Below are 9506 nucleotides of genomic sequence, written 5' to 3'. Positions count from 1 at the left end.
TGTTGACTGGTGCGCTGTGCCAGGTCTCCTCTTCCTGTTGACTGGTGCGCTGTGTCAGGTCTCTTCCTGTTGACTGATGCGCTGTGTCAGGTCTCCTCCTTTTGACTGGTGCGCTGTGTCAGGTCTCTTCCTGTTGACTGGTGCGCTGTGCCAGGTCTCCTCTTCCTGTTGACTGGTGCGCTGTGCCAGGTCTCTTCCTGCTGACTGGTGCGCTGTGTCAGGTCTCTTCCTGCTGACTGGTGCGCTGTGTCAGGTCTCTTCCTGCTGACTGATGTGCTGTGTCAGGTCTCTTCCTGCTGACTGGTGCGCTATGTCAGGTCTCTTCCTGCTGACTGATGCGCTGTGTCAGGTCTCTTTCTGTTGACTGATGCGCTATGTCAGGTCTCTTCCTGCTGACTGGTGCGCTGTGTCAGGTCTCTTCCTGTTGACTGATGCGCTGTGTCAGGTCTCTTCCTATTGACTGGTGCGCTGTGCCAGGTCTCCTCTTCCTGTTGACTGGTGCGCTGTGCCAGGTCTCTTCCTGCTGACTGATGCGCTATGTCAGGTCTCCTCTTCCTGCTGACTGGTGCGCTGTGCCAGGTCTCTTCCTGTTGACTGGTGCGCTGTGTCAAGTCTCTTCCTGCTGACTGGTGCGCTGTGTCAGGTCTCTTCCTGCTGACTGGTGTGCTGTGTCAGGTCTCTTCCTGCTGACTGATGTGCTGTGTCAGGTCTCTTCCTGCTGACTGGTGCGCTATGTCAAGTCTCTTCCTGCTGACTGATGCGCTGTGTCAGGTCTCTTCCTGTTGACTGGTGCGCTATGTCAGGTCTCTTCCTGCTGACTGATGCGCTGTGTCAGGTCTCTTCCTGTTGACTGATGCGCTGTGCCAGATCTCCTCTTCCTGTTGACTGATGCGCTGTGTCAGGTCTCTTCCTGTTGACTGATGCGCTGTGTCAGGTCTCTTCCTGTTGACTGATGCGCTGTGTCAGGTCTCTTCCTGTTGACTGATGCGCTGTGTCAGGTCTCTTCCTGCTGACTGATGCGCTGTGCCAGGTCTCTTCCTGCTGACTGGTGCGCTGTGTCAGGTCTCCTCCTGTTGACTGGTGCGCTGTGTCAGGTCTCTTCCTGGTGACTGGTGCGCTGTGTCAGGTCTCTTCCTGCTGACTGGTGCGCTGTGCCAGGTCTCCTCTTCCTGTTGACTGGTGCGCTGTGCCAGGTCTCCTCTTCCTGTTGACTGGTGCGCTGTGCCAGGTCTCCTCTTCCTGTTGACTGGTGCGCTGTGTCAGGTCTCTTCCTGTTGACTGGTGCGCTGTGTCAGGTCTCTTCCTGTTGACTGATGCGCTGTGTCAGGTCTCTTCCTGCTGACTGGTGCGCTATGTCAGGTCTCTTCCTGCTGACTGATGCGCTGTGTCAGGTCTCTTCCTGCTGACTGGTGCGCTGTGTCAGGTCTCTTCCTGTTGACTGGTGCACTGTGCCAGGTCTGTGCCTGTTGACTGGAGGGCTCTGCAGTCCTGTGCCCTTGCAGGTGAGGTCAGATGGTGCTGGCTGGTACAGGTAGGCCTGCAGAGATCGGCACCCATGGGAGCCTGGATGTCCAACCTGGGGGTGATATGTGCTCCTGTAACACTAGAGTATTGCCTGTATTTCACTGGGATTTGAGGCACTCATTGTTGGAAGTGAAAGGCGCGTGGAGTTCAGCAGAGCTGGGGGTACAGGTATGGGACAGAGGAGACCCCTCAAGGCCTTGGAGGTCTATAGTCAGGTTGTGGGTTCAGCCAGCCCCATTGCCCAGGCTAGACAGCAGCCATCTTTATTTCTGAAGTAAAATGAAAACAGCCCCCCCCCCCACCCCATCCCCACTTCTTCTACTTATAAAAGTACCATATGGGGCTGGGAATATGGCTTGGTGGTAGAGTGCTTGCCTAGCACACATCTCAGTACCACATACACAGAAAAAACCAGAAGTGGCGCTGTGGCTCAAGTGATCGAGTGCTAGCCTTGAGCAAAAGAAGCTCAGGGACAGTGCCCAGGCCCTTAGTTCAAGCCCCAGGACTGGCATAAGAGAGACAGACAGACAGAGACATTAAGTAGTAGAATGCGTCTTGAGTGAAAAAGCTAAGCAAAAGCTTGAAGCCCTCAGTTCAAACCCCAGTACCTGTACACACACACACACACACACATAATTTGTTTACAAATTTTTACATTTTTAGTTTGTCAATTAGAAATTCTAAGTCACGTATGTCTGTGGTGATGGGAAGTTTAAATGTTCTTAAATTACATAGTTTATGTGGATACTAATGAACAGTAGTCAAATCTGTCTCATACCTTTGTCTAACTTCAGTTACCACACCTAGAGAGGTCCTTCTCTACCCCTATGCATAAACTGTGGGTTTTCATTTTCAGTGTACTTGAAACAGACTGTTCCTCTATTTCAGGCTGGCCATGAGCCCCCCATTCTGTCTCTAGAGGGCTGGGTTTCCAGGGCTAGGTGCGCCACCATATCTGGCCAGAAATTTTTAAGGAAAGGCAGGATTGGATATTTACTCTTCAGATATAAGCCCATCTTGATAGCCTCATCTTATTTCTTACAGTGTTATCTTGAAAGAGGATGTTGCTTGAGAGCCAATGCTGGTAACATAGGCCTCTTTGGAACACTGACTCAGCCACGGGCAGGGGCTCTGGGCCTCTCCATCAGCTAAGATAGGTGTGGAAGGGGCTGAGCCCAGGCTGTGCTACAGTGGGCAGCTGAATAGAAGACGCTCGTGGCAGAGCTTGCAGATTGGCAAGATGGATAGAGGCTGGGAATGTGAAGCGGATAAGATCATCCAGTCAGGTGGTAGGAGGTGATGCATGGTAGGGCTGTGTGTCTGGTCTTGCGTCCTCAAGGCTTCTGTGGGAGTGGTGTGGAGTAGTCCTGAGCTGATGGGGTGAGATTCTGATGGGGTGAGGCAGGTGCTGATGCTGCTCCTCACACTTGACCATCTTTCAGGTGGAACCTTTTGCCAGTTTGTCTGAGGCTGTGCGGAGCTCAGTGCCCCGACTGCTCATCAACCGAGAACTGGTGGGACCCTTTGCTTGGCGTCCTCGAAGCCGGGACGTTGCCCAGCTAGGGGATGTAGTTCACAGCGTGGAAAAGCTGGTGGACCTTCTTGGCTGGACAGAAGAACTAAAGGACCTTGTTCAGCGGGAAACTAGAAAGATATAGACTACTGAGCTCTGGGGTTTGGTCACCAGATTGGACTTTGACGGCCTTTTCCTAGCCAGACTCATTTCTGGACAGACTTAAGAACCTTGGGGTGGCCTAACAACTTGACTTGTATTTCCAGCACCACAGGGGTTTATGTTATGATGGGGTGTGTTTTCATAGGCTTTTCTTAAGAACTACCACTCAAGGTTACTTCTCCAAAGTGTTACGTTTTTGTGCATGTGAGAGCATCAACACAGAGTTGTTAAAATCCACTGGAACAAGGCATTCCATTTGGACCCACTTCTGCCAGGCCTGCTGGGATCTCTTATTTACAAAGACAAGAGCTTCTGTTTTGTAAAATTATTTTGCTTGTCTCCAGCTGTGTTTGAATTAGGCCTGGGAGTCCAGTAACTGGTACTCTCTCACCTTTGTACCAGCTGAATGGATGGGACAGGTAGGAGGGTAATGGTTAGCCCAGGAGAAACTATCATACAGCAGATTCACATCCCATTTCTAGTGAGACAACGTGTTTGAAGACAGCGTGGGCAGGTTCACAAATCTTGGACAAAGCAGGATACAACCTGAGCCAGAGCAGACTCTGAGGCTGCACTGGAACGTCTTCGTGGATGGGCGTGTTTCACATCACACACATGGATGGCAAAGAGCCGCTTACTTGCCTGTCTTCTTCGTCTAGTTCCTCACTCTGCTGAAGCTTGTAATACACTTTCTGCTGGCAGTGGCTCTCTTGACCTGACTCACCGGATCCTGGACTGGGCTTACTTTATTGTACCAGGCTGTCGACGGCAGTTCAGCATGTCTGTCACAAGACACAGGTCTGGGCCACACAGCCTTAGGTACCCTAGCACTGGACTAGGGTTGTCTAGTGTGCCAACCTCTGCAGTAGTTAATCAGCAAATTTCTCACAGGAAATAAATACAAAACCAATCATCCTTTTTGTCTTCTCAGGACAGCAAGTGTTGGTATCAGAGTGGAAAGCTAACTTTGTGACATGGTGTCCCCCTCTTGGGATAGGAGGGACTGAACTCGTCTGTCCTTGAATTGTGAAAATGGTCCAGGCCTTTCAGAGCAGTCTGCCCAGCAGTTCCTAACCTTCCTCTTGTCCCCCACCCCTACACCTGGGTGTCTAGTGAGGGTACTGAAAACTTCAAACACAATACACAGGTACCATGTATTAGGAAATGTTACTGGCTCCACTGTTAGCCCCAGCTTGTACGGATGCGTACTGGATCTCCTATTGTGTAGAGGTACTGTTTCCTACATGGCCCAGACACAACTCTAATAGCCGACCTCCTTATCTGCCACCCATATGTGTGCCCTCCTTCCTGGTGCATGCAGACCATTTCCTGTCCAAGCTGCACCCGAAGGGGAGGGTGGGTGATGGGAAAAGTTAAAGACTCCATGGAAGGTGGTTCTGGGACCTTGCTTCTCAGTTAACAAGACATGTGGCCGTCTGGAGGAGGTGTTAGATTCTGAGAATAAAACTAGCTTGGATTTTTACTTAATATCAGCATGTTTACCTTCTTTTTTTTGGCTAGTCCTGGGCTTGAACTCAGGGTCTGGGCACTGTTCCTAAGCTGCTTTTGCTCAAGGCTAGCACTCTACCACTTGAGCCATAGCACCACTTTTGGCTTCTGTTGTTTATGTGGTACTGAGGAAATTGAACCCATACTAGGCAAGCACTCTACCACTAAGCCGCGTTCCCAGCCCTGCTTAACTATTTTATACAGATACTCAAAAGCATGGTCCTGCCCAAAACTCATCTTTATTCCATTCCTCTGAAGTCAGTTTACAGTCCCACAAGGGCATTTTCTTTCATGTGTTAGGCTAGAATGAATAGGTAGGATTGATCTATTTATCACAACCAATAAGGTGGCTAAGCCCTGTGCTGAGCTGAGGAGGCAGGAACAATAGCACATGCTTTGCTCTGTTACCAAACTCTAGCTATACAGTTAGAGGCCCATTCCCCTGCATAAAACACACCACATGCCCCATACAGTAGCTCTGGGCCAGCAACCTCAGATGGTTTTGCACCCGTGTTCCCAGCTCAGTACCACCCTTCCCCACACATACTGGCTGTGATGTCTCTGACCAAGTAGCCTCTGCACTTACACATATCACAGAGACAACTTTGCATGTGGAAAAGCTGATTTCCCCACCTACAGCAGGACGCGACCATCACAGTCCTAAGCAGATCACAAGACAGAACTTGGGGAAGAGAGAAGGGGGTCCCCAGACAGAGGAGTGTGTGGCTTCCCCGGGTGGCACTGAGGGCGTCTCTGGAAGCAGCACCAGTTCAGGAAGAGGCAGAGACACCATGTCCTCAGTCAGGGTCCGAGTCAGGGTCTGAGGAGAGCTGCTCCTCCATGGTCTCACACATTGCATCCTGCAGGGATGTCAGGTGGCCCCGGGGACTCATCCCCATGGGCTGGATGACTCTGTGCCTGAGGGGAAAGCGCAGCAGGGCTGGGCACAGGGCCTGCCTGCACACCTCTGGCTGCGGGGCCTAGGGAGCACCCTGTGCCAGTCTGGCCCAAATCTTAGTACCTAACAGACTTAATGTTGGACAGTCCCTCATATTCTTGGCCTGTTTTCATCACTGGTAATGAAGGGTACAATAAGGACCTTCCCCTCTTTTCTGTGGGATTTCTTAGAGGGCAAGCAGTGATTTTGAACAAAGTAATACAGCCTTTCCAAGGTCCTTTCCTTCCTCTGGTCCCCCTTCCCTAGGGCAGCCACAGGCCCTTCGGCTCACCACTCTCACCTGGAAAGCTTGTCAAACATGTTCACCAGCTTCATGGCCTCATGCTCTTTCTGCTCCTCTGTCATGCCCTCCATAGGGTTGGGAGGCTTCTCTTCCACCCTCCCGGTCACCGGGTTGATGCTGCTTCCCAGGGCAAGAGCAGGAGACAGGTGTTAGGTTACTTTCTAAGACAAGTGGTGCTGGGTGGCCAGGCGGTGTTCCCATCTTCCGCATCAAGCCTGGTCTGGGAAGAAACCCAGATTTTTGGTGGTGATGGGAGAGGTAACTTTCCTTCCAGGAACAGTAATTGCTTCTGCTCCAGGCAACTCCTGGCTCCCTAGAGAGCCTGCTCGAGAGCCTGAGCATGTCATCAGGACAACCATCACTTGGGACAGGTGGATGATTCTAGAAAAGTCTCACCCGTTCTTCATCCCACCCCACCTACCAGGGGAGTCTAGGCAGGGAGGGCAGGAGCAGGGACTGACAGGTCTGATGGTGAGCTAGCACACACCTGGCCTTGGCTTCCTTGTACTCCTCTGTGTCCGTGTCCTCGTCCTCTGAGTACTGACCTTCAGGCCGGCCCCCTGCCATGAGACCTCTGGCAGCCAGGAGGCCTGCAGCATTTCCATAGCCTGTGTACTTGATGAATCGAGGCACTGCAGGCCAAGGCAGGAGTCAGTGTGTGAATGCAGCGAGGGCAGGGCAGACCTGGGAACGGGGCACCCCTTACCACTCTCCGAGCACAGGACAAAGAGGAACTCGGCAGCTACTCTCTTCACGTCAGTGTCCAGGTGTGTCATGAGGCGGACAAGCTTGTTCCGGAGCAGGTCCCCGACCTCAGGTCGGGTCCGGACATCCTGCAGAGGGGGCAGCACCTGGGAGGGCAGCTGTCCCTGAGGCCAGGCTTGGAGACGCCAGGCCACCCCCACCCCCACTCAGGCTCCTCTGCTGGGTACCTGGGCCTTCAGGAACTTCCGGACTGGACGGTGCATGCGGGCACACTCCGTCAGCACACTCAGCACAGGAGCCACACTCTCCTTGAGCCTGTGGGTCTGCAGAAGGGCCAGTCACCCCTGGGGTGGGGTGCAGGCCGCACACAGGCAGTGCTAGGTCCTGGCAGGAAGGCTTGAGAGGCCATGCTGGAGGAAGTCAGTGGAGGGCCAGAGCTGGGGGTGGGTGTCTGTCAGCTTCAGAAGGGATGGGAACAGGACCTAACTCTGTAGCCTACTTAAAGACTTTGTGACCTGAAGCAAACAGCTCAGTTACTTTTAACGTAACTTGCTCAATTATAAACTAGGATTGTGACTGAACCGTTGGAAGCTGTCAGCATACCCCTGGTAAACATCCTATCCTCAGGAAATGACAGCAATGAGAAACAACAGACTCCTTATCCTGGGAGCCTCCCTGGCAGACAAGTAGCTGATTTTCTATCTTTGCGCAGCCTCATTATTTCTCTGGAGCCCGACACCAGCAGCTGTAGCTACAGGGGGCTTAGCCAGCTCCCCTCTGCACTTGCACAGCTCACACCCACTCCTGACGCACCACACACCTCTCCTCAGAGGCCTGCCACACTTCAGTCTGCAGCTTTTTCCCTGCCTAATGTCTGTGAATCAGAGGGACCTCTGACCAGAAGCTTCAGTGCCAAGGATGGGTAATGCGGGTAACCTAGGGTTGCCATGCCCGAACACTAGGAGTGTGAAGGTCACAAGCAAGGACTAGGGGCTTTTGAAGACCATGCAGGAGGGGCCTACAAAAAGACTTAAAAGATAACAAGCACCTCACTAAGCCCGAAGAAACTTGTTTCCTTGTAGCGAACAACAGCAGAGAGGGCGTAAGCATGCAGGTGTCCAGAGGGAGGCAGGGTAACATTTGACAGCTCTCCCTAAGGCTAGGCTTGGAGCAGCCAGGTCATCAGACCTCCATTTGCTAATGTGAGCAGGGCAGAAACAGTGACCGTAGCCGTGTGTGCATGCCAGGGCCAGAACCCCTACGGACGTCCAGGTAAAGTTCCTGCTTACCTGGTGCAGACGCTTTTCCAGGAAAGCAAGGAGCGCACTGATCACATCCATATTCACTCCCAGGAACTCCAAGGAGCCCTCATGAAGCTCCAGGGTGAGAAGGGTATCTAAACACTTGAGAGGCAAGTTCCCCAGGAGGTTCACTGCGTGCCTGGGGAAAGATGGATGGAGGATCCTTGAGCTGGTCCTCAGCACAGGTGTAACTCCTAGTTTCCCCTTCTAGGAATACACGGTGCAAGTCAGCACTTAAAGGCTTAAAGAACAGTACTAAGGACCACAGTCAAGAGCAAGGACTGGTCTCAGAAATATGGGGGAAGGGGCTCCTCTGTAGACACCCTGTCTCTCTGGAAAGCTAGGCCAGCCCAGGCACTGAGACACATGATCCCTGCCTCTGCCCAAAGCCCTGCCCCTCCGTTCCATACGTGGCAGCAAACCAGTTAACGTCTGATTCCCCAGACAAAAGTTAGACACTGTGGTACAGCCTTGGCTCTCAAGGTGGTTCTAGTCCACAGGCAAGCGAGACACCACCACCGAGGTATCTGAGTATGTCACTCCCAAGCACAAGCCCTGCTCTCACCCATGGAACTCCTCGGTGCGGTCCCCCGCAGCAGCAATCATCACACAGTGTCGCAGAAGTGTTCCCAGGTACTGGTAAAGGGCGATATCTTCCTGACCAAAGACAAAGCATCTCCTGTGAGGAGCATCACTCTGGCTGCTGCACCCCAGGGCCTCCCAAACTACATGCTTGGGACCCTAGCCAGTGCTAGGCTGAGATGACCGCTGAGATGACCGCTGAAACGGTCCTCGATGCAGACTAGGACGTCCGTGACTCCCCTTGGGATGACGTTAACATACCCTAGTTCCACTTACAGGCATGGCTCCTGTCCTGCCCCATCCATGAAATGGCCGAGCCGAGCCGAGCCCCACCTGCTCACCTCGTCCACCTCCCTCTTGATGGACTCGAAGGTGATATTAAAGAGCACTTTGAGGATCTCCATAGCTCGCTCAGTCTCTTGGAGGGGAAGGAACTCGGGGGGGCTCACTTCGGGGGTCACTCCCAGCGTGAGCTCCAGTGTGTCGGTCAGCAGCCGCACACCCCGCAGCTCCTGAAACAGCTGCTGGCGCACGTCGGTGCGGAGCGCTGTTAGCAGGAAGAGGAGCCGCAGGTCAAAGAACTGGACCTCGTGGGGGAAGCTCCTCGTTCGGTAAAGTCCCACGCGCTCCGTGAGCCTCACCACCAGGTTGGCCTCTGCGGCCGCCAGCTGCGCCGCGGGGCTGCTGAGCACGAGGTTGCACAGGCATTTGAGGGCCTCAAGCGTGACGGCCATGTCCGGGGGCCCCGCGCCGGGCCCCGCGGGGCCGGCGATGTCCGCCCAGCGGGCCAGCGCCCCGATGCTCTGGCGGCCGGCGAACGGGTCCAGGCAGCCGCGGTCCCGGGACAGGATACGGACGGTCTGCAGCCAGGTGACGCGGTGCGAGGGCGGCGGGCCCCGCTCCAGGACGGACACCAGCAGGGAGGCGAGCCTCTGTGGAGGGGACGCAGCGGCTGCAGCGCGCCCCGCC

At 53.8% G+C, this 9506-nt stretch overlaps 2 protein-coding genes across 3 annotated transcripts in view; one reads left to right on the top strand and one right to left on the bottom strand.

Moving 5' to 3' along the window:
• Positions 1–4687, top strand: part of Sirt3 (sirtuin 3) — a 19250-nt gene extending 14563 nt beyond the window's left edge. Inside the window, exons 5-6 of one of the 2 annotated variants that reach the window (XM_013033396.1) lie at positions 2967–3184; positions 3580–4687. In XM_013033396.1, the coding sequence (XP_012888850.1) occupies positions 2967–3182 (216 nt within the window). In that variant the 3' untranslated portion in view covers positions 3183–3184; positions 3580–4687. Of the gene's footprint in view, positions 1–2966; positions 3189–3579 lie in introns of both variants that reach the window. The other variant, XM_013033395.1, reaches the window with a different exon arrangement.
• A 240-nt stretch (positions 4688–4927) lies between these two features.
• Positions 4928–9506, bottom strand: part of Ric8a (RIC8 guanine nucleotide exchange factor A) — a 6634-nt gene continuing 2055 nt past the window's right edge. The window contains exons 2-9 of the mRNA XM_013033336.1: positions 8879–9467; positions 8521–8612; positions 7944–8094; positions 6882–6977; positions 6656–6800; positions 6437–6581; positions 5947–6069; positions 4928–5626 (exon numbers count right to left, since the gene is read on the bottom strand). Of these exons, the coding sequence (XP_012888790.1) occupies positions 5506–5626; positions 5947–6069; positions 6437–6581; positions 6656–6800; positions 6882–6977; positions 7944–8094; positions 8521–8612; positions 8879–9467 (1462 nt within the window). The 3' untranslated portion in view covers positions 4928–5505. The remainder of the gene's footprint in view (positions 5627–5946; positions 6070–6436; positions 6582–6655; positions 6801–6881; positions 6978–7943; positions 8095–8520; positions 8613–8878; positions 9468–9506) is intronic.

This window comes from Dipodomys ordii, unplaced genomic scaffold (assembly GCF_000151885.1).
Source record: "Dipodomys ordii isolate 6190 unplaced genomic scaffold, Dord_2.0 Scaffold166, whole genome shotgun sequence".
In the NCBI taxonomy this organism is placed as follows: Eukaryota; Metazoa; Chordata; class Mammalia; order Rodentia; family Heteromyidae; genus Dipodomys; species Dipodomys ordii.
This window is presented reverse-complemented; position numbering and strand designations above follow the sequence as displayed.